This window comes from Simochromis diagramma, unplaced genomic scaffold (genome assembly GCF_900408965.1).
Source record: "Simochromis diagramma unplaced genomic scaffold, fSimDia1.1 OVJJ01000604.1, whole genome shotgun sequence".
NCBI classification, from domain to species: domain Eukaryota; kingdom Metazoa; phylum Chordata; class Actinopteri; order Cichliformes; family Cichlidae; genus Simochromis; species Simochromis diagramma.
The window spans coordinates 1,357,298-1,380,848 of NW_024387416.1; the positions used below are offsets into that span (position 1 = coordinate 1,357,298).

The 23,551-nt window shown below is 42.4% G+C and overlaps 1 protein-coding gene across 21 annotated transcripts in view; it reads right to left on the bottom strand.

Moving 5' to 3' along the window:
* LOC120721804 (adhesion G protein-coupled receptor L3-like) overlaps window positions 1-23,551 on the bottom strand; it is a 252,581-nt gene that overhangs the window by 111,721 nt on the left and 117,309 nt on the right. For all 21 annotated transcript variants that reach the window (XM_040012415.1, XM_040012413.1, XM_040012412.1 and 18 more), the window contains one exon: window positions 11,140-11,249. In XM_040012415.1, coding sequence (XP_039868349.1) covers window positions 11,140-11,249 — 110 coding nt within the window. The remainder of the gene's footprint in view (window positions 1-11,139; window positions 11,250-23,551) is intronic.

A 23,551-nucleotide genomic window follows, 5' to 3' on the forward strand; every position in this document is an offset into this window, starting at 1 on the left:
AGTTTGGGGGATATAAACTTCACCTTGAGTTATGTAACTCTAACAGCTGAACATTGTGCAGTCAGCGCAGGTCAATGTTTAAGGTTAATCAGTCACTGCTCTGCCACTAGGTTAAGTCAAACATCCACCCATTAACTTTCTTCCGCTTACCCAATGCAGAGTGGTCACAGGCCACAAGGCGAGGTAAACCCTAGACTGGTTGCCAGTCTATCACAGGGCTAAACCATACATTTAGACCAGAAAGTGTAGCTGTAGTCATGCCTCCCCTAAAATGTTCTGATGTAGCGGTGGCTGGATCTAAGCTTTGTTTTTTTGCACAGGGCGCACTGAATATATTTTCATAACATTACAGGAAAGCAAAAGGCAAACTTGATCATCTAATCACAGCGATGAAGTCACTTTGCAAAGCATGCATGCTAATGCAGAAAGCACCGCAGACACCGCCGTGGTTGGCCATTTTGCTAACAACCTCCCCTCCACCCCCTAAATCCCCCATTGGCTACAAATGAGGGCAGCAGCTGTTCGTAACAATGAAAAACTTAAAGGAAATGCAATAAGGTTTTTGCTTGCGTGCATATACATATTTCAGTTTTGACAGTTTAGATAATATGATTATATGCACCCCGCCGCTCAGCAATACCATACCCTATAAAATTCAATTTTAAAGCCTCTGTGTAACACAGTCCTTACTTCATTTTTCCCCCACAAGATTTCAAGTATAATTTCCACCTGACAGGTTGCTGTGCAGACCTCTCACAGCCCACGTCCTGCAAACGGCGAGCAGCTAACAATGGGGATCTTTAGCCGCTGCGAGCGCATACACGCTGTCATGTGAGCGGCAGCTGTATGGATTTTCATTTGAATAATTAATGCTTCCCAATTTCACACTAATGGTTGAGAGGTATCAGAATGGTATCATTAGCCACTAATAGAGATTCATGGCAGAATGGCAGCAATATTTTTTGCAATACGGCCCCCCCAAAACACCCCACCCTGACACACTCCCGTCCCCCCACCCCACTGTCTCAAGCAGGGAGTTGCAGAGAGCAAAACCCTCAACTCCATCCCATCAGCTTTTTAATTAATGACACAAATTACAGGGCTTTGAATAGCATGTGCCTAAGGATGGGGGAGGACACGCAGGCGGCCATCTCTCTTTCTCTGAATTCTCTCTTCATCTCTCTCATTTTTTTCCTATCCCTTCCCTCGCCTAGCGCTCATGAGTCTCCCATACCATCATTACAGGTTCCATTTCTCAACAGCCCTCTTTTTTTTTTTCTTTCAACCACTTGTCTGCTCTCTTTGTGCTTCCTTCTGGTACTTATTCAATCTCCTCCCTAGCGTCTCCTTTCTGTCTCCATCGCTTTCTGCCTGCCTCCTACTGGGAAGCAGCTATGCCGTCCTATAACCTTGACAACGCAGGATGCTGTGCGCGCGCGTCTTCTTCTGTCTGTGCGCGTGTCTATCTCTCTTTGAGGGACAGGTGCAAGGACTTGGCGCTCATCCAACCTGCTATCAACGTGGGACCGACCAACGGAGGGAGAAAAAATTTAAAAAAATAAAAACAAGGGAAGGCTGAGCAAAACAAAATTAAATACATTTTTATGGAACATAGCAGCAACTGGAGCAGAAATAACCTAATTGCACCTCCTAAAATACGTCTTGATTTTCAAGGACCTTGAAATTATGGAGGAGAACAGCGGGGTGGAGGTGGGGGCGGTGGGGGAGATTGTGGAGGAGAGGCAAAAATAACTGTAGTGTTTAGTCTGGTGTGCGGCTGGACGCGGAGGAGCACCAGCGAACAAAGAAAGGGGAAAACAAAAAAAGCTTTGATTAGTAGGGTGATCATTAAAAAGGAGAGACCCCCTGAAGAGACCGATCTCTAATTAGTAATGTATCCTCGACACTTGGCACCCCAGCATCTCTTCAGACACATGTGCGAGAGTGAGTGTTTGTGTGGGGCTGTGTGCAGTGGGTGGGTTAACACTGAGATAAAAGCTTTGCTTGTGTTACATAAATGGGTGTTTATGAACATTTCTGCAGCTCTTTCAGCGATTGTGCATTATTTTTTTTTAAACAACATGAAAAAGAAAGGCAACGATGATGCTGTATGTATGTCACTGAGCAAAAACAGCAGCTGCTACAGCACAGGAACCTGATAGATTACAGCAGCTTATTCAGCTATTAGTGGGGGGAAACAGTTTCCACATGTCCAGATTCACCCCTTTAACACGGCCATTTATCCACACCGGTAATCACCGCTTCCCTGTGCAATTATATCGCCTCTCAACTGGGAACATCATTTTTTTTTTCCAGGGGATAATCCCACCCCTAGAAATGCCATTTTCTATTTTATGTTTACCTTTTAACCACCGTGGCAATCAGGCAAACTCTGTTTTAAAATTAGTGGCTATCAATTTCATTTTCTGTACATCTGCATTTGCTTAATAGTAAAAATGTTTTTAGTCAGAGTACCTGGATATATAAACACAAGATTTCAGTTTCACTGTAATATCTACAGTCATGGTAAAAAGTTCACATTAAGGATTTATTAAGACTAGATTATTCTCAGTTGCAGACACCGACATCAACAGCTGGAGACCGAACGGCTGAGTGCTGTAGTACTTCCTGTTCTACTTCTTTATAGTTAGCTTGAAGTCCACTGCCTGAAATTTACGTCACAGGGACACTAGCAGACTCACAAACGTGGAAATTATAAAGTCCTCTTTACTAGTTCCATAGGAATACTATGGGAATTAACCCTTTAAGACCTACCATAGAACCAAGTCCGCCAGAGCTTATCTTTATATTTTTACATACTGTAGGGCCATTTTTGGGAGCATTTCAAGTTACTATACATCAATACAACCGTTATAGCCCAAATATTAATAATATGTATGCATTAAGTCCATAGTAACTACATAAATTGCAAAAAAGTGCAATAAAGTACAAAAAAATGGAAAATCTTTTTTTTTCCATATACTTCTAGTTAGAGAAATTTAAGAGGTTTATCCCTCAAAAGTGTAAATAGAAAAAAGTTGCACAAAAGAGTTTGCAACAACAGGAAATTTATTTTGAGTGTCTTCATAGTTTTATTTTTGAGATACACCAATTTTTATATACTGCAGGAAAAACGAAAATAAATATTACAATCCAAATTTGCAAAAAAACATCATGTGCATCAAAATAAACTATTTCCAGCAGTGCAATTTGAGTTCTAAGCATCCCAGAAACTATTCAGAAAAGCATAAAGTCAAACATGACTTTTAAAAACACCAGTATAGGCTTATAAGGTCCCAAAGGTAAAAAACTACGTTTTCCGCAAAATGACGTCATTTCCGGTTTCGGGCAGGTCATGGCGGACATGCGATAGTTTGCGCTGACGTCTATTCCAACGTAGGAAGTGTTACGAACAGCTGATCAGATTGGCAAAGTGTGTTTCTGGAATATTATGTTTTTGTTGTTACAAGTGCTTTTTATGCAATTTTTGCAAAGCTATATGTGGAAGGAAACCGTGACCTAGGACAAGCTAATGGCATAAGATGTAAGTACAACTCCTCCGGTTTCATATGCAAAAAAAATTATTGCGCTAGCTTACGTGGTTCCGGTTCTACAGGGATTTAAAAATAGTTACGCAAAACGGAGCGTGCCCGCTCCGACCGGTTTTAAAGGGCTAAGAGGGTAAATAATAGACAAGTGCTGCTAGTCAATCCACTCGATTAACTGATCATCACCAAGTGTTAGCACCTCTATAAAAGCATAGGTTGTGGCAGTTTACTGCTCTGGAACATTCAGATGTGTGTTAACTCAATGCCAAGGATGAAAGACATTAAAGTGTTATAAGGCCAAGACTTCTGGAACAATGGTTGTTGGACAGATGAGACCAAAGGTGAGATCACTGACCATGTGCCAACACAGCACATCAGCACAAACATCTCAAACCAACCATTAGTCATGGTGGTGGAGGGGTGATGATTTTGGTTGGCTTTGAAGCCACAGGACCTGGACACCTCAAAGTCCATAAACATTAACTATAAACTCTGTATACCAAAGCATTCAGAGAGCGTGAAGTCAACTTTGGCTAAAACTGACTCATGCAACAGGACAATGTTCCCAAGCATAGCAGCAAATCTCCAACAGGAGTCCAGAAAGCTTCATACTGACTGAAATGCTGCGGTGGAACGTTAAGACAGCTGTGTACAAATAAATCCCTGCAAACCTCAAATGAACTGAAGGAGCATTGTAAAGAAGAGTGAGCCATAATGTGGTCTAGCTACATCTGCAAAGTACCAGATGATTTTTAAATGTCCCGGTACATGAGGGCTTGAACTTGCACGAGGCTGTACTTTCTTTATACCTCAAATATATATTCATATGAGCTTGTATTTTCTTTTCATTGTTAATATTACTTTCAAACTGTGTGGAACTTTAAAATGCATCCTTTAGGAAGCTTATTTTCACAAACTGAGACAGAAATCTCTACTTGAGTTGCACATTCATCAATCACACTTTCCAGTTTTACTCCTCTGAAGGGTTTTACCCTGAGTTTCATTCATGGATTATTCAGAGCTGAATTTATGGATTTTTTTTTATATGGCATTTATTTAGTTTTCTAGACTGTGGACAGTAGATTGACTTAACAATTGATCCATTTTAAAACAAAATAAAACAAGAACTTTTCTATGTATTGCCTGCAAACCAGCACATAGTTGGTTGAATGATATCTCATTTCTCTTTTTCACACCAGGCATTTTGAATAGTCGCAACAACAAAATGCTACTATGTTTCCATTAATATCAACTATGTCTTTGTGTCCCACTAAACTGCAACAGTGTGACAGGAAGCCAGCATGAACACCCTAATTGGATGGATTCGATAAAGGGCCCCCCCCCCCAAAAAAAATAGCAAGAAGTTTCTGACCAATCAGTGCGAATTCAGGCCACTGCACCAGTGTGAATCTGGAGTGTGAGATATGTGGCAGGAAGTCACAGTCGTCAAAGCATACTGCGTGGGCTGGGGAGTGGTCAGCCATCTCTGAGTGATGAGATGACATTACAGGGCCCCTTCACACATGGGAGGAAGTGGAGCTGTTCGCCCAGGTGGTAAGATTAAAAAAAGAAGGTGTCTGAACAAGCAGTCTAATGCTCGCTGGCATTTCAGCTGGGAGTGAAGAGGGTGTGGTTTGGTGATGTATCTGCTGTCACAGTACTGACTCCCACGCAGGACCTTATGAACGTGGACTAGAGAGCTCAAGGGCGAAACGCCACTGAACTTCCGTACAATCTGCTAAGTAGATTTACAGATAGCATCTAATGGGGCGATCTACTCTTCAAGAAGCTTAAATGTTGCTGCGAGATTATCCGAGGGAAAGAGAGCTGACTGGGTGCTTGTAAGGGAGAGCGCTGACGTTGTAGGAACGCCGAGCGCGAGCAACTAAATCAAATCAGATTTGTGCCTCGACATCACCATTTCTGTTATTAATGATCCAAAATCCTTACATGAGTTCACAGCGGCGAGCCGCGCACCCTGTTGAGACGCAGACTCCTGGTCACACAGGTGGCGTTTACTTTAGGTGTAACCGTTGCGTTACAGACTCTGCAATCGCGCGCATTATAACCAGGCTGCAGTGTAAGCGAGAGCCATGTGTACAGCATCGATTTCACAGTTTAACCTGCCAACAGTGAAGGATAGAGACTGGTAGCAGGTGCTGGGTAAAACCTGCCAAAACAATCTACACCATTATTCAATTACGGGCCCCCAGAACCTGTTAGGTGTGTTGTTATCACTGGCGAAAAGAATTAAAAACCAATTAGGCAAGTTTGAAACGAGAAAAAAACAAAAAGCGAATGGATGAATAAATATGAGAAATTACACCGCAACTTTACGAGGCGTGAGCTCCGCGATTACTGCGCCCCCAATCAAACGAGGCAATCGATTCCACGATCGTATGTCCTGGCTTAGCTTCCAAAGAGTGAGCCGTATCTGACAGGGCTGAGCTGGATCCCGCTGTGAAAGGCAGGATTTTACACTGTCCTTATTAGCTGCAAACAGTGGGGGGAACCAGTGGCTTATGTATAGCAACAGACTGCCAGCAGGTCTTTCCTCCTTTGTTCTTCCACTCTCTTCTTGTCTTCTGCCTTTCCGTTTCAGCTCGTCTGCCGAGCACAGTGAAGTGTAAGTTTTGCAAAGTGAACAGCGCAAATACATTTCCCTCATATCCCCTACTTCATCTTTTTTGTGTTTGTGTGTGTGGGGGGCAGGTGGTGGGAGGGTAAGGGACATGATCGCCTGCCTGGATCATCAAAACTACACAGAAAGATACATGTAATTACCAAAAGAGCGCGGTCGACGTGAGGGGAGGAGGACAAGGAAGACAACCACAGGCTGTCAACGGCAGAGCACTGCAACACAGGTCGGAATCTTGTGCGACAAGACGGGGAAGATGACGGGGAAGATGACGGGCCTGCTGAGGAGATCTAAGCGCTTCATTACAGCCGAGGAAGGAGCGGTGGGTGTGTAGGAGGGAGACGCAGTTGTGTTGACCTCTCATGAGCTCGGCCTTCGGGAGGAGTTGTTAAAGTGGAAGCTACACCGAGAGAAAGAAGGCTGTAATAAGGCACGATGAGAATACGCTTGCATCTCTCCGCTTGGCTGCGGAAAGTCAAGGTGAGAGGGCGGGGCGGAGACAGATGTCAGCCATAAGAGCGCGCTCGTGTTTATGAGTCATCATAAAGGGTCAGCGTGTCACTTGTGCCCGAAGTCGGCCTTGCTAATATGTAAACTGCACAGAGGGGCGTGTGCAATCTGCTGTGTTGCAAAAAGAAAGAGTCGTCGGGCAGATTAAAAATTAGTCATGTTCACAGGACTCTGATGAATTCCTGAGGTAAATACAAGCGCATGCTATTAAGCTTTATTTAATAAGAGCTTAATGTTTCAAATGCAATATGTATAAATTCCTTTTTTATTGTTTCACCTTTATGTCGGCGCTGCTTTCCCACCCTCATCGTTCAACGCGGTGGCATTTCCTCATCCAAGAAACTGGCAGCTCATATCGAATAATTATCCAGACAGCATCTCAAATGAAAACATGACGGATCGCGCCGCGCGTGCCACAGCGCCAGCACGGGCAAACACTGGCACCCACGACGGTAATTGTTCTAACATTTCTTCCATTACAACTGATGGAGCGGGTCGAATCGCAAATTAATAAAATCAATATTGTATCTGCAACATGTGTCCATCGATTTGGCACAGCCCTCCGCTGTTATTGACAGCGGATCCAATCGCACAATCTCGCCGGCTTATAGAGATGTGGAGAGGACGGCGGTAATTTGTCCTAAAAGGAAAAAGAAAGAAAAAGAAGCTCCTCAAGCAGAAAACAGATAAAAGCTGTCAGCGAAGGTGGTCGGGGAGAAGAGAAGGGGCAGATGAGACTCTGGAGTGAGGGAACAGAGGTGGCAAATAAAGGGAGATAGAGTGGGAGGGGTGGGGGAGGCCAGCGTGAGGACTTAAAGGACGAAATGTTAGAGAAAGTGAGGGTAAAAAAAAAAAAAAGAGTATTAGGATTGAGAGGGAGAGCTTGTCAGTAGAATACAGAGAAAGAAGAGTTGGAGTCATGGGTGGCTGCTCCTCTTATTAAACACTCAAATCCTTCAGTCAGTCTCAGGAACTCGGTAAGGAGACTTGTGTTAAAAGCCGATCCACAATTGAGCTGCCATGTCTCTATCCATACCTCATTTCCAATTAACACACAAACCACTTAAATCTATTGTGCTTTTTTTCCCTCATCCTCCCCATTGAGACTTATTTTCTCAAGACACGTAGCCATAATCAAACACGTAAGCATGACACACAAATGTGAAGGAAGCACTTTCAGTGTGATTCAGTCCAGCCAAAAGGTTCTGATTGATTCATTTGGGAGGTGTGAAGAGAGTTTACCGGGCCGTCACAGATGAATTCATTCATATCGCCGCCACCGAATCCGTTTCAAATGCGTCTCCAGTGACCGCTTGTGATTACACTTTGCTTCCACACTCAATATACAAATAAACTGCTACATGACTGCCGCCATGTTTATGCATTGCCAGCAGATTTCTCGATCTTATGGCCATATCTGGGAGCGATCCATAGTTAAACCACACAAGGTGCCTCGGTATTTCTCCCTCGTGGAACCCTAATAGGAGTCCTGGGTATTAAAGCAATTAAGCTGCAGAAACTGTTTTACAGCATTATGGGAATGCAGTCAAGTTATGAGTTATGGTTTCTTTTTTTTTTTTTACTGTTTAAGTCAGACTTATCGAGTAAGAGAAAACATTAAAGAGATCGCTGAATGAAAATGCCACTGGGTCCTGAGGGTATTGCAGAATTTTCCATCACCTTAGGGGACAATTGCATGTGTTACAGGGATCCAGACAGGACAGGAAAACCCAGCTTCTGCATTAGACAGCAGCTTTTTTACAGCATAATATATGGAGCCATAATGCGTGTGTCTATTATTTTAGAAATCTGACACCAATAGAATAAATTGGAAGTAATTGTAAGAGGATGGGATGGGCGTGGAAGTTCTTATGTTTTTTCCATGCTGTCCAAGCATTTGGAAAGGGCAAAAATAATTTCATTTCCCATCGAACTGGAGGTCAATTACATTAAGGTCCGGCTGAAAACAATGCCTATGTGTTGGAGAAAAGAAAGAAAAAATGACTCCAACCTACACTCGGTGGACTGGAGTAGCAACAATGTAAATTAAGCAACCGACATAATCATGAGGAAAAAAATTGCTATGTCCATCTGAGTAGTCACAGAGAGCAAGGGGTAACCAATCGTATTGTTTCTCTATGATAAGAAAAAATAATGTCCACACTCCCAGTTAAGGTTTCTAAGAATGAACCTCGTTCACTGATATGTGCACAGAAATGTTCTTACACTGTGCAAAAGTGTGCGCGTGCAATTTCTACAGGTAAAATCTTGAGGACCAAATGATAAAATAATATCTTTTTACGTGTCAGCAAGTATGAAATGGTTTCTCACACATGTGGTAAGTCTTCCTTGCAAGTGACACTGGATGACCCATCTAGGACTGTGTGCTGCAGGCTAATTTCAAAGAATCGGGCCAGTGAATCATCGGTCACTGTCTCCAACTTGCAGCTTGATTATTAAGAGGGAAAAAAAGCCACAAGTTTCTTGCAATAAACCAGTGTAGCTATTAAGCAATGTAGTTATTGTAGCCCTTGAGGACTTGTGCTGTCTTTGTGTTTAAAATGTTAGAATTAAACTCATTTGCTGGCAGTTACTGTGTGTTTTAAGAATTACCCAAAATTAAACACACATAGCTGAGATCTTACTGACCGGTAATAACCCAACCGGCCTAAAGCCCATACCTTAAAGCAGGGGTGAGAAACTAGGACTGTTGTGGAGGGCCACACCAGTAAGTTAAACTCAGTTCTGCTGAAAATAATTTTCCCTCTTTATTATCTCATTGGTAATCACAATAATAATAATTATAATAATTATAATAAAGTTGATTTGTACAGCACTTTTCAAAACTGGAGTTTTAAACTGCTCTCCGTGCGGCGCTCCACAACAGTCCCAGTTTCTGATGTAGCCCCTTGGTAAAAGCGCCCGCCTCCGCTAAAGCCTTTCTCATGATCTTGCGCGTATTTCAAAACTCTAGCTGCCTCATGGTCAAAATGGTAAACTAGTGAAATGCTTGAGTTCAAAAGGTTGAAAACTTGAGTAGATGCAAGTGTGACAGACGCAAAAAGTGACTGAAAGTGGGCTACTGTTCATTGCAGTGGCTTTATCCTTGTTAGTATCCCAAGACAATGACACCTAGGAAAGACACTGGCACTGGGTGACTGAAATAGCATAATGTGCATATTACAGTGAGGAATAAAAAGACCATTTGCTAGCTCTGGATCACAGACAAAAAGGGCTTTCACTTCACAACATGAAAGCTACTGTCAGGCCCACTACTGAGGGAACCATGTAAGGACATCAAATGTTAAAAGATGGCTTTGATTTGAATTACTACAACTCACTTCAATGCAGCCGCTGTAGACTACACAGCTAAATGCCCATGACTAAATATTTCCCCCCTTTTTGAGCATCAGGATTTTTGGCAGGCGGAATTATTGTGACTTTGGTGTTCCACTTCAAAGTTCATTAAAAAGACAATAGCAAAGGTCATATGGCAATGTCCATGCCACTTCCTTTAGCCTCGCCTGGATATCCTCTCAGCACGCTCATCCTGTCACCCCATGCTGATCCTTCCATTCCCTGTCCAAATGTTTTCACTTAGGTTATGTTGCAGCCTGACAGTGTTTTTCACCTGCTGCACTAATTAAATCATTTTTATTTACCCCCTTCAGAGATGCCTCACTAGTCTGAACATTAGCCGGCGTCCACTGAGCTGAACTGAACTGAGAATGAGTACTTTTCTTTTTGATGAAAGTCGAAACGGCCTTTCTTGCTGTGATGGAAATAGAGACTTGACATCATCAGACGTGATTCCTCAAAGATATTAATGCGCTTTGAACCGAGGGAGCTGATGGGAAGGTTGTGACAAGCGCCATTAAAAAAAAACAAGAGAAAGCCTGAATGCATTATCGGATATATGCCTTACTCCGTTTTGGAACAGCAGCAGCACTAACAGGTTGACGAAAAACGGATTAAAAGTTCAAAAATGATTTGCTCGCTTCTATTTTTATAAATTGCACGGCTCCAAAAACGCCACTCGGAGTAAAATAAGTGTAAACTGTAACACTGTTGATCTAACTGATGCCACATGGAATTAATACGACGCAGGAAGCGTTAATCACCTGTCAGTTATAACAAAGAGACGGCTTGATAAACAACAGCGCTGCATCAGCAGGTAGCGTTCCTCTAAACTGATAAACTGTATTATTTTTCACAGGTAAGCAACACTGTCATTCACATTTCCTGCGCTGGTGCAGGGTGTTATGTTTTCGGATAACAGAAACCATCGCGCGTCTTCGCACTCACTGCAGGGTCCTAATCTTTACCACTAGACTGGATGACACATCTGAGATATTTAGTATTTCCGACCATTTCTGATGAGGCGCTGTTGTTAAGAGGAAATGAGAATGGGCAAGAACATTAGGAGAGCTGGGGGATACATACTGTAGGGCACACATTCATACTGGACTTCCAGGTATTTGTAGGTTCCCGGGCACGGGTCAGGAAATACGTCTGGTCCTGCCACAACAGCACACTGGGTCCTGTTGTTACATCTGAAAGCAAAGAAAAGTCATTCTGTTAAAGATAAATAAATAAGTAAAGCATTAGATAATCACGTCCTTGTGAATGGCCACAATAGACAGTGGCACATTAGTCAGACATTTAGTGTGTGGTTAATGAACTTTAAAGCACTTTATTCCGTAGAAGAGATTAAGACGATCACAAAGCTCCACTGTTTATGAACTCAACTCATCTACTTTTATGCCTCGAATTCACGGGATACTTTTATTTTAATTAATTTATTTCTATTTTTGGATTTCTCGGAGGAAGACTGACAAAATATGCCATCACGATGCCACTGAACCTAGAGACTACACTAACACAAAGTCTGTTACAAACTGGAAATATGAATGGAAGCAAACAAGGGCGGCCTAATCAATCAGGAAATGAATTCACACGTTTATCTATTTATTTATATTTATCTATAACGCCTATGGTTCAACTGCCGTTTCTAAAAACACAGAATTTTCAGTGATTCAAGTCGATCCAGACACAGAATAGTTCAACTGTTTGATCGCTATTAGCTGTTAGTGTTTCTACATTAATGCAAATTTCAGAGTTGATGTATTTTTCTTGTTGCATTTATATGTTTCTAGCCGTACTTTAGACCCCAAGCTACATTTTAACATAGATTCCTACGGTGTTTTATTCTTTACACTTCATCAAGGACTTCATCTACCTCTCATCCACAGCTAATTTTAGAATCACCCATTAGCCTATTATGCATGTCTGTGGACTGTGGGAGGAAGCTGGAGTACACAGAGGAAACCTACACAGGCACCGGGAGAAGATACAAGTCGCCACAGAGAAACGCAGCATTTAGATCTGAACCAGGAACCTTCTTCCTGTGACAGGATTGTGCTACCAATGCACCTCATAGACTGCATATATGGTGTTTTTCACAGCTAATATAATATATGCAATATCTCATAGAACACATATGAGCAACGACTAGTGGATAACAATACTGACAAGAGACTTGTTTAGATATGCTGCCCTAAATAAAGTAGAAGAGAGAGAAGATAGCTCTGACATTGGAAGCTCTTGAAATTGCCACAGGCAGCTAGCAGCATAACAGCTGGTGGCTGTCTGCTAGGCAATGAGCTGATTTCACTCATGAACTGAACCTCTAAATTGTATTTGTCGTGATGATGGTTTGGGGAATTTTTCATTCAAATATCCAACAAATAACATGACTTGCTAACTGGTCATTTCACAAGCGACATTTTAGTATTTATATCTGTAGTATGGATATTTGCACATAACTGCATCTGCGCAACACACCAATGTGCAGTGTTGGGAAGGTTACTTTTATACATTTTAAATGTATTCCACGACAGATTACAGATTACATGCCCCAAAATGTATTTTGTAACGTTACTCAATGACAGTAACGTATTCTGAATACTTTGGATTACTTAATATATTATCATGCTTTTTACAACTACATGAATGTGATTTATTACTATTACTGAAGGATACTCACCATACCAATACCAACTAGATTTTTAAATCCTAACATAAAATGAGTAACAGTAGGGTGGACATTAGGTAAAGCTGCATTTTTTGCAGCGATCTCGTATAGAAAACTATTCGGCGCGTATCTAAAACAGGTTCGCGGCTCCGAACCATAATAAAGGGACCTCTGGCTAATACGTCGGGTTTGTGTCGGGCTCGTAGCCGAAAACTAGCTTAACTTTGTTGTCTGGGTCAACTTTGGTAGCAAGAGACAGAGAGAGGCGTTGAAAGGCTCCAACGGAACTTATTGTTTCAGAGGAAAACACGAACACGGTGTACAGTCGAGTCTTAATAGCTTACTTACAACTGGGCTCGTCAGGCACTCTTTTTGGCTACAGTGGTTATTATTATATTTACATGCTTCATACATGCTGTGCCTGTAACACTCTGTCTATTGCCTTCATATTAAATCATTTTTTGAATAAGAATTTTTTAAAATATTTCTTCACGTCATTATGCGGGCCGCAAGTAGAGGTGACATGGCGAGATTGAGACAAAGAGCCTCTTAATGTGTGTTTTGTTTGGGTTTCCACCGGCGTGGAATTACCAAAAATAGAGAGGGTATAGCTTAACATATGAAACAGGAAAATACCGCCGTGTAATCCCTTAATTTCAACAAAGTAACTGTATTCTGAATACCACCTCTTTGAACAGTAACTGTAACGGAATACAGTTACTCATATTTTGTATTTTAAATACGTAACGCCGCTACATGTATTCCGTTACTCCCCAACACTGCCAATGTGCTATGATGACAAAACTTGCTACCATTAGCTGAAAACACTAACGTTTTGTCTCACTATGGCCTCTTCTGGCCACAACGAAAGCAAAAATGACTAAATTGATAAAACCGGGGCCTAAAAACTAGATTTCACATAGAACTGTGTGATGCCACAGTGGCCACATCCACGTTTTGTATACAGCCAGCGCTTGAGAGACACGTTGTAAATGAATAACGATCATAAAGTTCACTTTAATTTAGGTTCAGGTGACACAGTCAGGGGCAAATTCATCTTTCTGTGAAGGATTAGAGCGGGAAGTCACGGACTTACGACCAGGCTTCAACCACATACAGGTAACATTGTTATGACTGCATGATGGATGGTGGCAGCGGCGGTAGAGAGGACTGAGTAGACACAATCGACCGAGTGCGAAATCAGCTCCCACATAAAATGTAGGTCTTCATTAAAAAACACAATTACGGTGCCTGTGGTAGTCTCATGTGCCATTTTGTTTTTGGCAGTCATCAATCAAAGCCCCACTCCATATGCACGGAGAGCCTCTCGCCACAGATAATAGCAACACTTATCTCACAACATTAACTCTTAAATCTTTTGACAGGTATCGATCTTTTCCAGCTCTGCATCTATTTAAAAAGTGAAGAAAAATAAGAGAATACGAAGGTGGGACAGGCTTCTGTTCAAAGCACCGGGTTGCATATGTGATCTTAGTGAGGCCCTCCTGCTCCGAGCTCCAGTATATACAGGATTGCCATTCGTCAGATCTATACTCGTTTACAGACCGCCATTATATTGCCATATATAAAAGGTATTTATGCCCCACCAAGGCCGTTCACAGCGCAAGTCTTGTGAAGGTCAAGGCAGGGTCTGACACAATGATTCATACACCACAATTAAAGGATTCTCTACACCTTAATTAACATTGATTGGCTGCTGACTAATCAATCGCACCAGTGACGGACAAGCAAAAAAGGGGCCCCATCTCATTTCGAGCCAGCCAAGTAATGAGATATGGTCTGCCGACTCTCGACTCGTGTGAGCTTTATGTGTTACGTGACCAGCTCCCACCTCCTTCCAACATCCGCCTCATCTTCTGCCGCTCGCCTCATCCGACCATCAGCACCATGAAGACTTAAACTGCAGGCAGTAAGCGCCAGTCGAACAATAAGAGGTCAAGCCTATGAAAGTGGGGAACAATTATCAGGGCTCATCTCTATACCCTTTTTCTTTGCCATACTTTCTGCTTTTTTCTACTTAGAGACCGGAGGATTTGTAATCAGCAGGTTCAAAGATGATATGTCAGAAAGAACTGCAAAGGAGATGGTCGGCAGAGATGCATCTAGCTAGAAGCTGGACTGGAGAGTGGATATTGCAACACATACACACATTTTTCCTAACTATATTGCACAGTAGCTGTTGTTGTGCAGAGTACTGAAGTACCGAGCTGATACCGTCTTTTAGGTTTACCGACGCTCACTGAGAATTTAAGCTATGATCAAATCCGAAAATTTAATCATACAGTGGTTTATAATAACTTACTCTTGAGGGAATAACGTGTATTTACCGTGTATTTAATATTATTGCAAACTTAATCCCAGCCTTATCATCCATCTTGACCCAAATCCCTCTTATCAGTCCATGTTTTTAACCTACACACACAAATGCCTCCTAATCAGTGTTCCTATAGTGTCCTGAAGTCACCCAGACACTGAAAAATAATTACAATTAAATGTATAGATAGAGGGAGATGGAGGGAGAAGCTACGGACACCACAAAGACTTCACAACACCAATTATGGGTGTTAATCGGGACTGCGTCAGACAATTGGCACTGGTTTGATCCTTGAACTAGCAGTGGGGAGGGGTAATAGAGTCAGTATGAGGGATGAATTTAAATATGTATAGACGTATGTTGCTTACACACAGCACAGCTCACAGAGGGAAGTAAACAGCAGGTGGCACGAGCTGCTGTAGGTATCGCCTTGGAAGGTTTCAGAGGCAATGAGACGCAAACGGATTTGTGTGTAGGTTCAATGGGCACATAAGCCCCTTACAGCGATGCAGTCCTTTCCATTAACCTGGCAGTATCTTAATGTGCTGGCTACATGTCCAAGCCAATGGCACTCTGGTGACAGATCAGATTACTGGAGTCAATCCAGTCAGTTCTTGAAAAAAAAAAACAACAGGAGCTGACGTTAGCTTGTTGCTTCAAGCTGTTTCTGGAAGTTTTTCTTAGGAGTGACTAAAACCCTAAAAACCCGCTAAAAAAAGATTGCAGTCCCGTAACAACAAACGGAAACTGCAGGCTTTTATTTGTACGTTTAAACCCTATTTTAAAACACTTGACATAATTCTGAGTATAATATTTTTTGTTGATATAGCTCATGTGTAGCATTCATTTCATTGTCATGTCATTTCTCAAAAACCCAAACAAACCTTTGTTCACTTATTCAAACTGTTATGTATTTAAATGGTTATAACCTGTTACTGTGACTTCATAATAAAATGAATCGGCTAGCGCAAAAAGTATCCCATGCCAATATTTCTGTCAGGCTGAAAACCTGCCCTCAGCTCAATCCGTCACATGTCACATGACCTTTGACCTTGAAGGAGAGGTGACAGATCATGTGACATGATATTTTAAATCTTTCTACATGTTGACAATACACAGCACACTTGTCAATTTGCAACCAATAAATCATTAAGTTGACCTTGGAGACCTTGAAGCCAATTTTAACAGACGGCTAACATGACCCGACTCTACACCCCTACGACGTTTTATCAAAATTCATCCATTTTTGAGTCACTGGATGACACGGATGCGAACGCTGTTTTTACTTCAGACGTGTGAGCTGCGTCTATAAGCTCCACTTCAACAATTTTGAAATAAGTTAACCAGAGCGTGAGCGGATGCATTCACATAACTGTATCTCTGACTGTCAAGACAACTATGAAAACACAGCTGCCGATTTAAGAAATCTCCAACCAGAACACGCCGTGTGTCATTTGATGTGCTGTCCAACTTCCCACAGGGTACACAGCGATGTGGAAGCACCTTGGCTTGTTCCGTGAATGTAGTGGGAGAGCGTGTGAACGATGTCATGAGGACCATTAAAGTTAAAGTGTTTCAACGTTTGAATGACAAAATGCCGCCATCGACAGACTGATGAAGGCAGCAACGTTACATACGGCGTGCCTGAAAAGGGCTTTAATGACACCAAATGACAAGGACTGCATCTGGATGTAATCATGTCTGAGATATGATCTCAAAAAGACCATAAGAAACATTCTGCTATTTGGTCTCCAACTACTGCATTTCTATCCACATTCCCGATTTCCCCTCCCTTATAGCTTTTTCCTCCTGTTCCCACGTCTGCTGTTTGTTATAACTGGCAGATTAGAACTCAGGCTGCCAGCTGACGAGGGGAGATGTGGCACAAAGCAGCAGAACCCTATGTAAGCACAAACCGTAATCACTATAATCGCCGGGCTGATCCGGCTGCTGCCTGTGACGACAGTAAGTGGGTCGAGTCCCCTTTGGCCCGCTGACCACCGACGCAGGTCAAATACTGTATCAATGGATCAATGGGCGGATGGATGAATGGGTGAACAAACGAATCGATAAAAGAAAAGAGGACGGAGACATGCGAAACAGACGGGGACGGTGCGGCCGCTGTCAAAGACAGACAGATCCGTACACGTTGGAGAGTAATAAAAGAGAACTGGTGTGCACCACTGTTCTCCTTTCAGAACTCAATTGATTTATATCAGGAGGGAAATACCAACCCGAGTGGAAGAAGAGAAAGGTTTGCCAGTTTTTAAAGGTTCAGCGGGGGGAGGGGGAAAAATGCTTTGCTGCATTTCCTTCCAGCATGCCAAATTGCTCTGAGCCATTTTCCATTTGTAATCCAGAATCCACATGAAAGAATTTCGCCTGAAGTAAGTCAAATATGAATGGAGACGTTTCAGCTGGCGTTCATGCACTTATTTTCGGCGTGTATGCCGAAAATAAGTGCATGCTGTTTGTTTCCTGTGCCCCTTTGTGTGCTGTGTACACATTTGTGAGGGTTTATATTTGTGAGGAAGGAAAGGACGGAAGTGAAAGAAGAAAAAAAAGTGACGGACGGGTCAATATCCCCGTCCCTCTGTTGGGACCCATTACGCTTTGGTGATGGTCTTCGCCACCCACGATCGACTTCATTCATTATCTTTCCCAGTTGCATGCAGCAACATCCATCTTTTCCCATTCAGCCTGTCTCCTGGTGCAGCACACGCACAAACACAAAAGGAACTCACAACCTTTAAAACACCCAGAAAAAGAAAGAAAAAAATCTCAGAAAACATGATAAGAGGAAGTGAAGCGATGGCCTTGAACGCCTTGTGCATTTGGCTCCTGAGTAAAACCAAGAAGTCTTACAAGGTAGCAGGTCAGTGTTGATTAGTGGAGCTCCTTTACAGAACGAGGAATTATCAGTTAAAGCCCTGGTGGAAAAGCTCCTGTTCACACAGAGAGGCTTGTTAGGGAGCATAAGCTTGAAGTTTTCTGTAACGCTGCTATAGAATAATGTGTCTTTGACGCAATTTGGAGTTACTTCAGCCACGAGCTGGGGATTATCAGACACATTAACTACAGCTAGTGTAACAGAAATCAAGCAAATTGAACTAAGTCATTAACTCCTCCTGTAAGCTCTGAGCTATAACTCTTAAACCGGACTTTTACGCTCATTTCCAGCTCTATATTTCACTCCTGGGCTGCACTAGAGTAGCTTTGCACGATTCACAGCTGACGCTAATCCTTATATATACGCAACGCTGGACCATGTGTGGTCCAGAATTATGTTCATCCTCACTCTGAAACAAAGTTTCTTCTGATTGGCCGCCTCTCAAAAAGAGAAGATCTGAACAGATGAGCATATAAATGAACGGCCCCCAACTCGATTTTTGTCATCACACTGTTCTCCAAAAGGAGGAAAAAGCTGTTGGATATTAAATGCTTCAGTTGCACGTATGCTTATCTCATTATTTCAAACTATGGTCGGGTTCATAATAGAATCATAATGGGTCAACTTTAATATCCAGCGAGAATAGCACAGTACAGTATGTGGCATGTCTCTGAATTAAAGGTGAAAAACTTGCGGGGAAAGAAAAAATATTTTTATTAGCTTCTATATTTCGTCAGCCTTGATGATAAATTGGAAAGGATTGTTTCCTGGCAGCCAATCTTCTATAATCATAACCACATCATACCTGTTACTGGCAGCCCATACATCACTTAACATGATTGACATGTTTCTAGCAACTTGACGACTTTATTATAGGAGTGTGGACTTAGAAGCTAGGAGGAAATACAGTATTTGATTATTTTACTTATTTATTTGCTCTAGATTTCTCTTCAAGCTATGAGAATGGACTCTCTATTATTTGGTTTACCCTCTGGGACAGTGTTCCTGGGCTTCCAGTGAAACCAGCAGATGTCCAGGCCAGGACTCGTGCGCCTGTGTGTAGGTCAGAGTTCACTCTTGAATTGACATTCAACAGAACTAATAAAAAGATGAGCAGTAATCAGACAGTAAGAGATGATTTTGAGATTGGATTTCATCAAATCTGTTCCCTGCGTTTACTTTTACTTCCTACCTCCACGCTTCACTTCAGCCTGCTCAAACATGATTGGTTGACAGCACACATTCCCAGCGAATCACCTCAACCCAGCACCTGACGTCCTGAAAGGTAAACTAAAGAATCCTCCAAAAATAATCCAAAGCTGTAGCTGCTGCACGCCCACACCCAGCTCAGCCAGGAGGCACACCCACGTTTTTCTAAATACATGACTAAATCATGCAAAATATACTTTGAGGCGATAAATAACAACAACAAAAAAATGGATGGACTCAAACTCCTACAGACTAAGACGGTGGAAACCGAGGGATAAGACTCACAACAGCAAAATGGAAGAGACAGGGAGCGCCAGCGCTAACTGCTTAACTTTCAAAATAAGAGCGTGGGGCTTGCTAGATAGTAAACAGACCGCATAACTTACCTGGGTAGCCCACCAACATAATTGATATGCAAGGGAAATACTGTATGAGTACAAAATCTGTTCATAAATAATAACCAGTGATGCAGCCTCACTCAGCTACATAGGTCATAACAGAAAACTTTGTGTTTGTGAATGTTTATTTTATCCATTCACAGGCAAACATTAGACTATATTAATATATGTATTTAAGCTGTAAAGTTAACATTTTCTAACAAAGTTGTTGATTTGAGGAAGAAGGATTCAGGCTCATTTTAAAGCAACATATATTACATCTACTTAAACTGAAAGATTGAAAACATAATTCACCTCATTGTGTGCCACGTTTCCGTGGTTACTGTATCAGAGTTAGTCCGGTCTGCCAGTCTGCAGGGGAAACAAACGGAAACCAAAACTCTTGTCCTTTGCCTCCAGAGACTCAGAACCTATGAAGAGACTTCCTCACTCATATGCAAACACATAGCCCCATGCTTTACCCCATCTGTAAAGCAGCGCTGAATGCAGACAACAAATTCCATCGTTTTTCTTGTCTTTTTCCATAACATCAATAGAGAGAGAGCCACTCAACACAGATTAAAAAGCAAAAAGAGGCAGATTGGGAATGAATGCAGTGCATAAAACGTAAATACAATGGCCGAGCGTGGGTGTGAAGGATTTGGAGTGCATTGCCGAAGGAGCTCAATGTTCTTGAGTGCTTAAGCTCGCAGAAACGTGCAAACATCTTCATGCTAGTGCACCCGTCCTTAATATTCAACGGATAATCGATGACTGCGAGGAGCGCTAACACACCGAAGCACTTCCTGCACGTTGGGTGGCATCTGCAGCACGCCACGAAATGGAAGAAAATCATTTGTCAGACCGTTTGCACACAACAAAACATCAGCCATATTCTTTTTTTCTTTTCTTTTTTTTTTTTACAGGATTAACTCAGTGGAGCTGAGTAGAAATAAATAAAGTGCTGAGTGAGTCCACAGTGCGGGGAAGATGGCGCGTCTGCGTGCATGAGCTCTGTGAACGGCCTTTATTGGGCTGCGTTAAGTACGGAATAAGACTTTCATTAAGAGCAGTCAAACAAAGGTCAGGAATGATCATCTCTCATGAACTCCTTCCACTGCTTACATAAATTCAATGCTATTTCTGAAAGAAAAAAAACACAGCATCTCAGGCTCATTCCCCCCCTCCTGACAAGCATAATCCCTCTTAACCATTCACACAGATTAGTAGCTTTCATAAGATTTTACATCACACAGTTTCCTCCCTCTCTAATATTGTATTTGGAAGATAAGCCACAGTTCATTCCGACGCAACGACAAGCTGAGAAAAACACAGCGGCGCTGGGGCACTCTGACTGGATGTGGAAAGATGATTAACCACAACACAGACTGCAGTATTTTAAAGATTCAAGTCGACGCTGAGTTTACGGACGGGGCGACATATGGATTGACGTGTGACGTCCTTTGCGTAGAGAACCTGAAGCACAAGCTCAGCTCGATGAACATGTGCACTTTAAACATGATTTTAAGGGTCACCTCAGTCAGAGATGTTTCAGTCTAAACATCGGTTATAGCATTTCCCCATTTTGGTTCTTTTTCCAGCCGCTAAACCCCAAACCCTGCCACATTGTTTCTGTGCTCATTTGCACTTTAGAGTTCCTCCTTTGTGTGGAGAAAGCTTGTTATCCAACACTCTGCATTCAACTATACACAAACAGCCTGCAGGGCAATGACACATGCTAACGGCGGCATTCATTATGACTATAAGTTGCTAGCGTACAGTCGCCATACATAAGTGCAGAATGACTGCAGCAAAGCAGCTACACCCACAAAACCGTGGCCGATTCAAATGATATCTCTCCACTGCCCACAAGTGCTCATGAGGAGTCCTAATAGTTTCTCTTCACCCTTCTGGAGAGAAAACAGACGCTCGGCCACACAGACTTCTGTTTGTCAGACATCATCGCCGAGCCAAGGTCTGGCCAAACAAAGGTTACCACCTCAAGGAAAGCCTTTCTCGCCACGATGATCGGGAGGAATTTATTTACTGCGGTTCACGCCGCTGTTCTGATTTCGCTCTAAACCACCAGCGGTTTTATGACTGCTGAAAGATTGATCTGCTGCAGTAAGCATTTGGTAAATGCACGGGTTGCACTTGCACTCCTACCAAACGTGGACTCACTAGTTTCGTGAGAGAGGTTTAGTTACTCAGCACAACTTGCTGTGCTTTGAAATTTAACTGATTAACAGCAAGCAGTTTGAACTGTTGCACAGGATGTGGTCAAAGAAGACAAGCCCTTGGGGGATTTCTGCTGTTATTTGCTGCATTTTGCAGCACCAGTGAGTGTGACTAAATCTAAAAGAGCTGGAATACTGCTGCGTCTAAGTAACTTGATGCTTGAGAGGAAGACAAACCTTTGAGCTCCTCGGTAGAGGTTTATTTCACCTTTAGTTCACCCTAACAGCTTCCAAGTCACTCTGCTACTGCAGGTAGACAGTTTGAAAAAAGAAAAAGTGTAGCTCATAAAAGTAAGCCCCAGCATTGAACTTGTGAATTCAGAATGTGGAGTACACAAAAGCAAAAGCAAAAAAAAACGCACTGTGTCTCTGGATGTGAAATGGGAAACAAAGGCAGGTGATAAAAATGTCATCAGGGAGTAAAAGTATTAGAACAACACCAAATTTCCTTTGCAAGAACTGCAAATCAAACTTCTCTTCTTGGTGTTTTGAAGCGCCCGGCGTCATGCTGTGGACGGCTCAAACTCGCTCTGCTAGCCTGCTTCAAATTAATCCATCTATTTATGTGCCACAAAAGGTATTAGATGATGCAATTTCTCTCTCCACCTGAAAGGTCAGTCCGTGATTCTGCACATGCTGTCGACATCCATCTGGCTGCGCACACCGAAATTCCATTAAAGTATAAATTTGGCTCATGCTGGAGAGTGCTGAGGGAGTTTGACGCTTCCAAATTCAACATTAGCCAAAAAAAAAAAAAAACAAGTGAAAGAACAATCCCATGAAGCTGGTTTCATAAGGAGAGCGTGCAGATCGACACTATGCTGCAAGTATATTGCTTAAATTATACAATAAAAGCTCGGCCGTGTAAGATGGTTAATTTAGACGAGTGTTAAGAGTTCAGTTGCACTCCACACATCAGTGACACACTCTTCTGGAGACAACACAGCTCGTGCGGCGAGTCCTCTCTGTCGTAAGTGTTCTTTTTTTCCTCTTTTTTTATGTATATGTATGCATTCACATGTGCAGCTTATCTTCGCTTTTCAAGGCAGGGATACAGCAAGTGGTCTTTTTTGGAGCACAGACATGGCTGTCTATCTCAAAAGGGCAAAGATAAAACTCCCCTGAATAATCCTCAGCCATTTCCTTGGATGTCTGGAGATAAACATCTTGAAAATTGTGCAGCTCAGAAGAGAGCAAAAGAACAATGTTTTCTTGAAACTTGATAGTGATTCCGAGGCTTGCCAATATTAGTTTAAACACACACACGCACAATTTCAACCGCAGCCTTACATCCATAGTGGAAATTCGAATAAATAATGCATTATCTGCACACTGTTTCCTTTGTTTTATCCCATGACTAAACTAAATCCAACACAAACATTTTTTGAAACAGTACATTTCCATTTTGATGCAGACTTTTATCGAACGGCTGTGAAGCGGAGCTCTGTGTAAGTGGTCACATCGCAGACATACGCCGATCAGGCATAACATTATGACCGCTGACAGGTGGAGTGAATAACACTGATTATCTCTACATCATGGCACCTGTTAGTGGGTCAGATATATTAGGGAGCAAGTGAACACTTAGTCCTTAAAGTTGACAGTCTAAATGGACAGGATCATTGATGCACATGGGGAGGGAAGGCTGGCCCATGTGGTCGGACCCAACGAACTACTACTACGAACTACTGCAGCTCAAACTGCAGAAAAAGTTCACGCCGGTTCTGATAGAAAGATGTCAGAATGCACCGAGCATCACGGCAGACCAGTCAA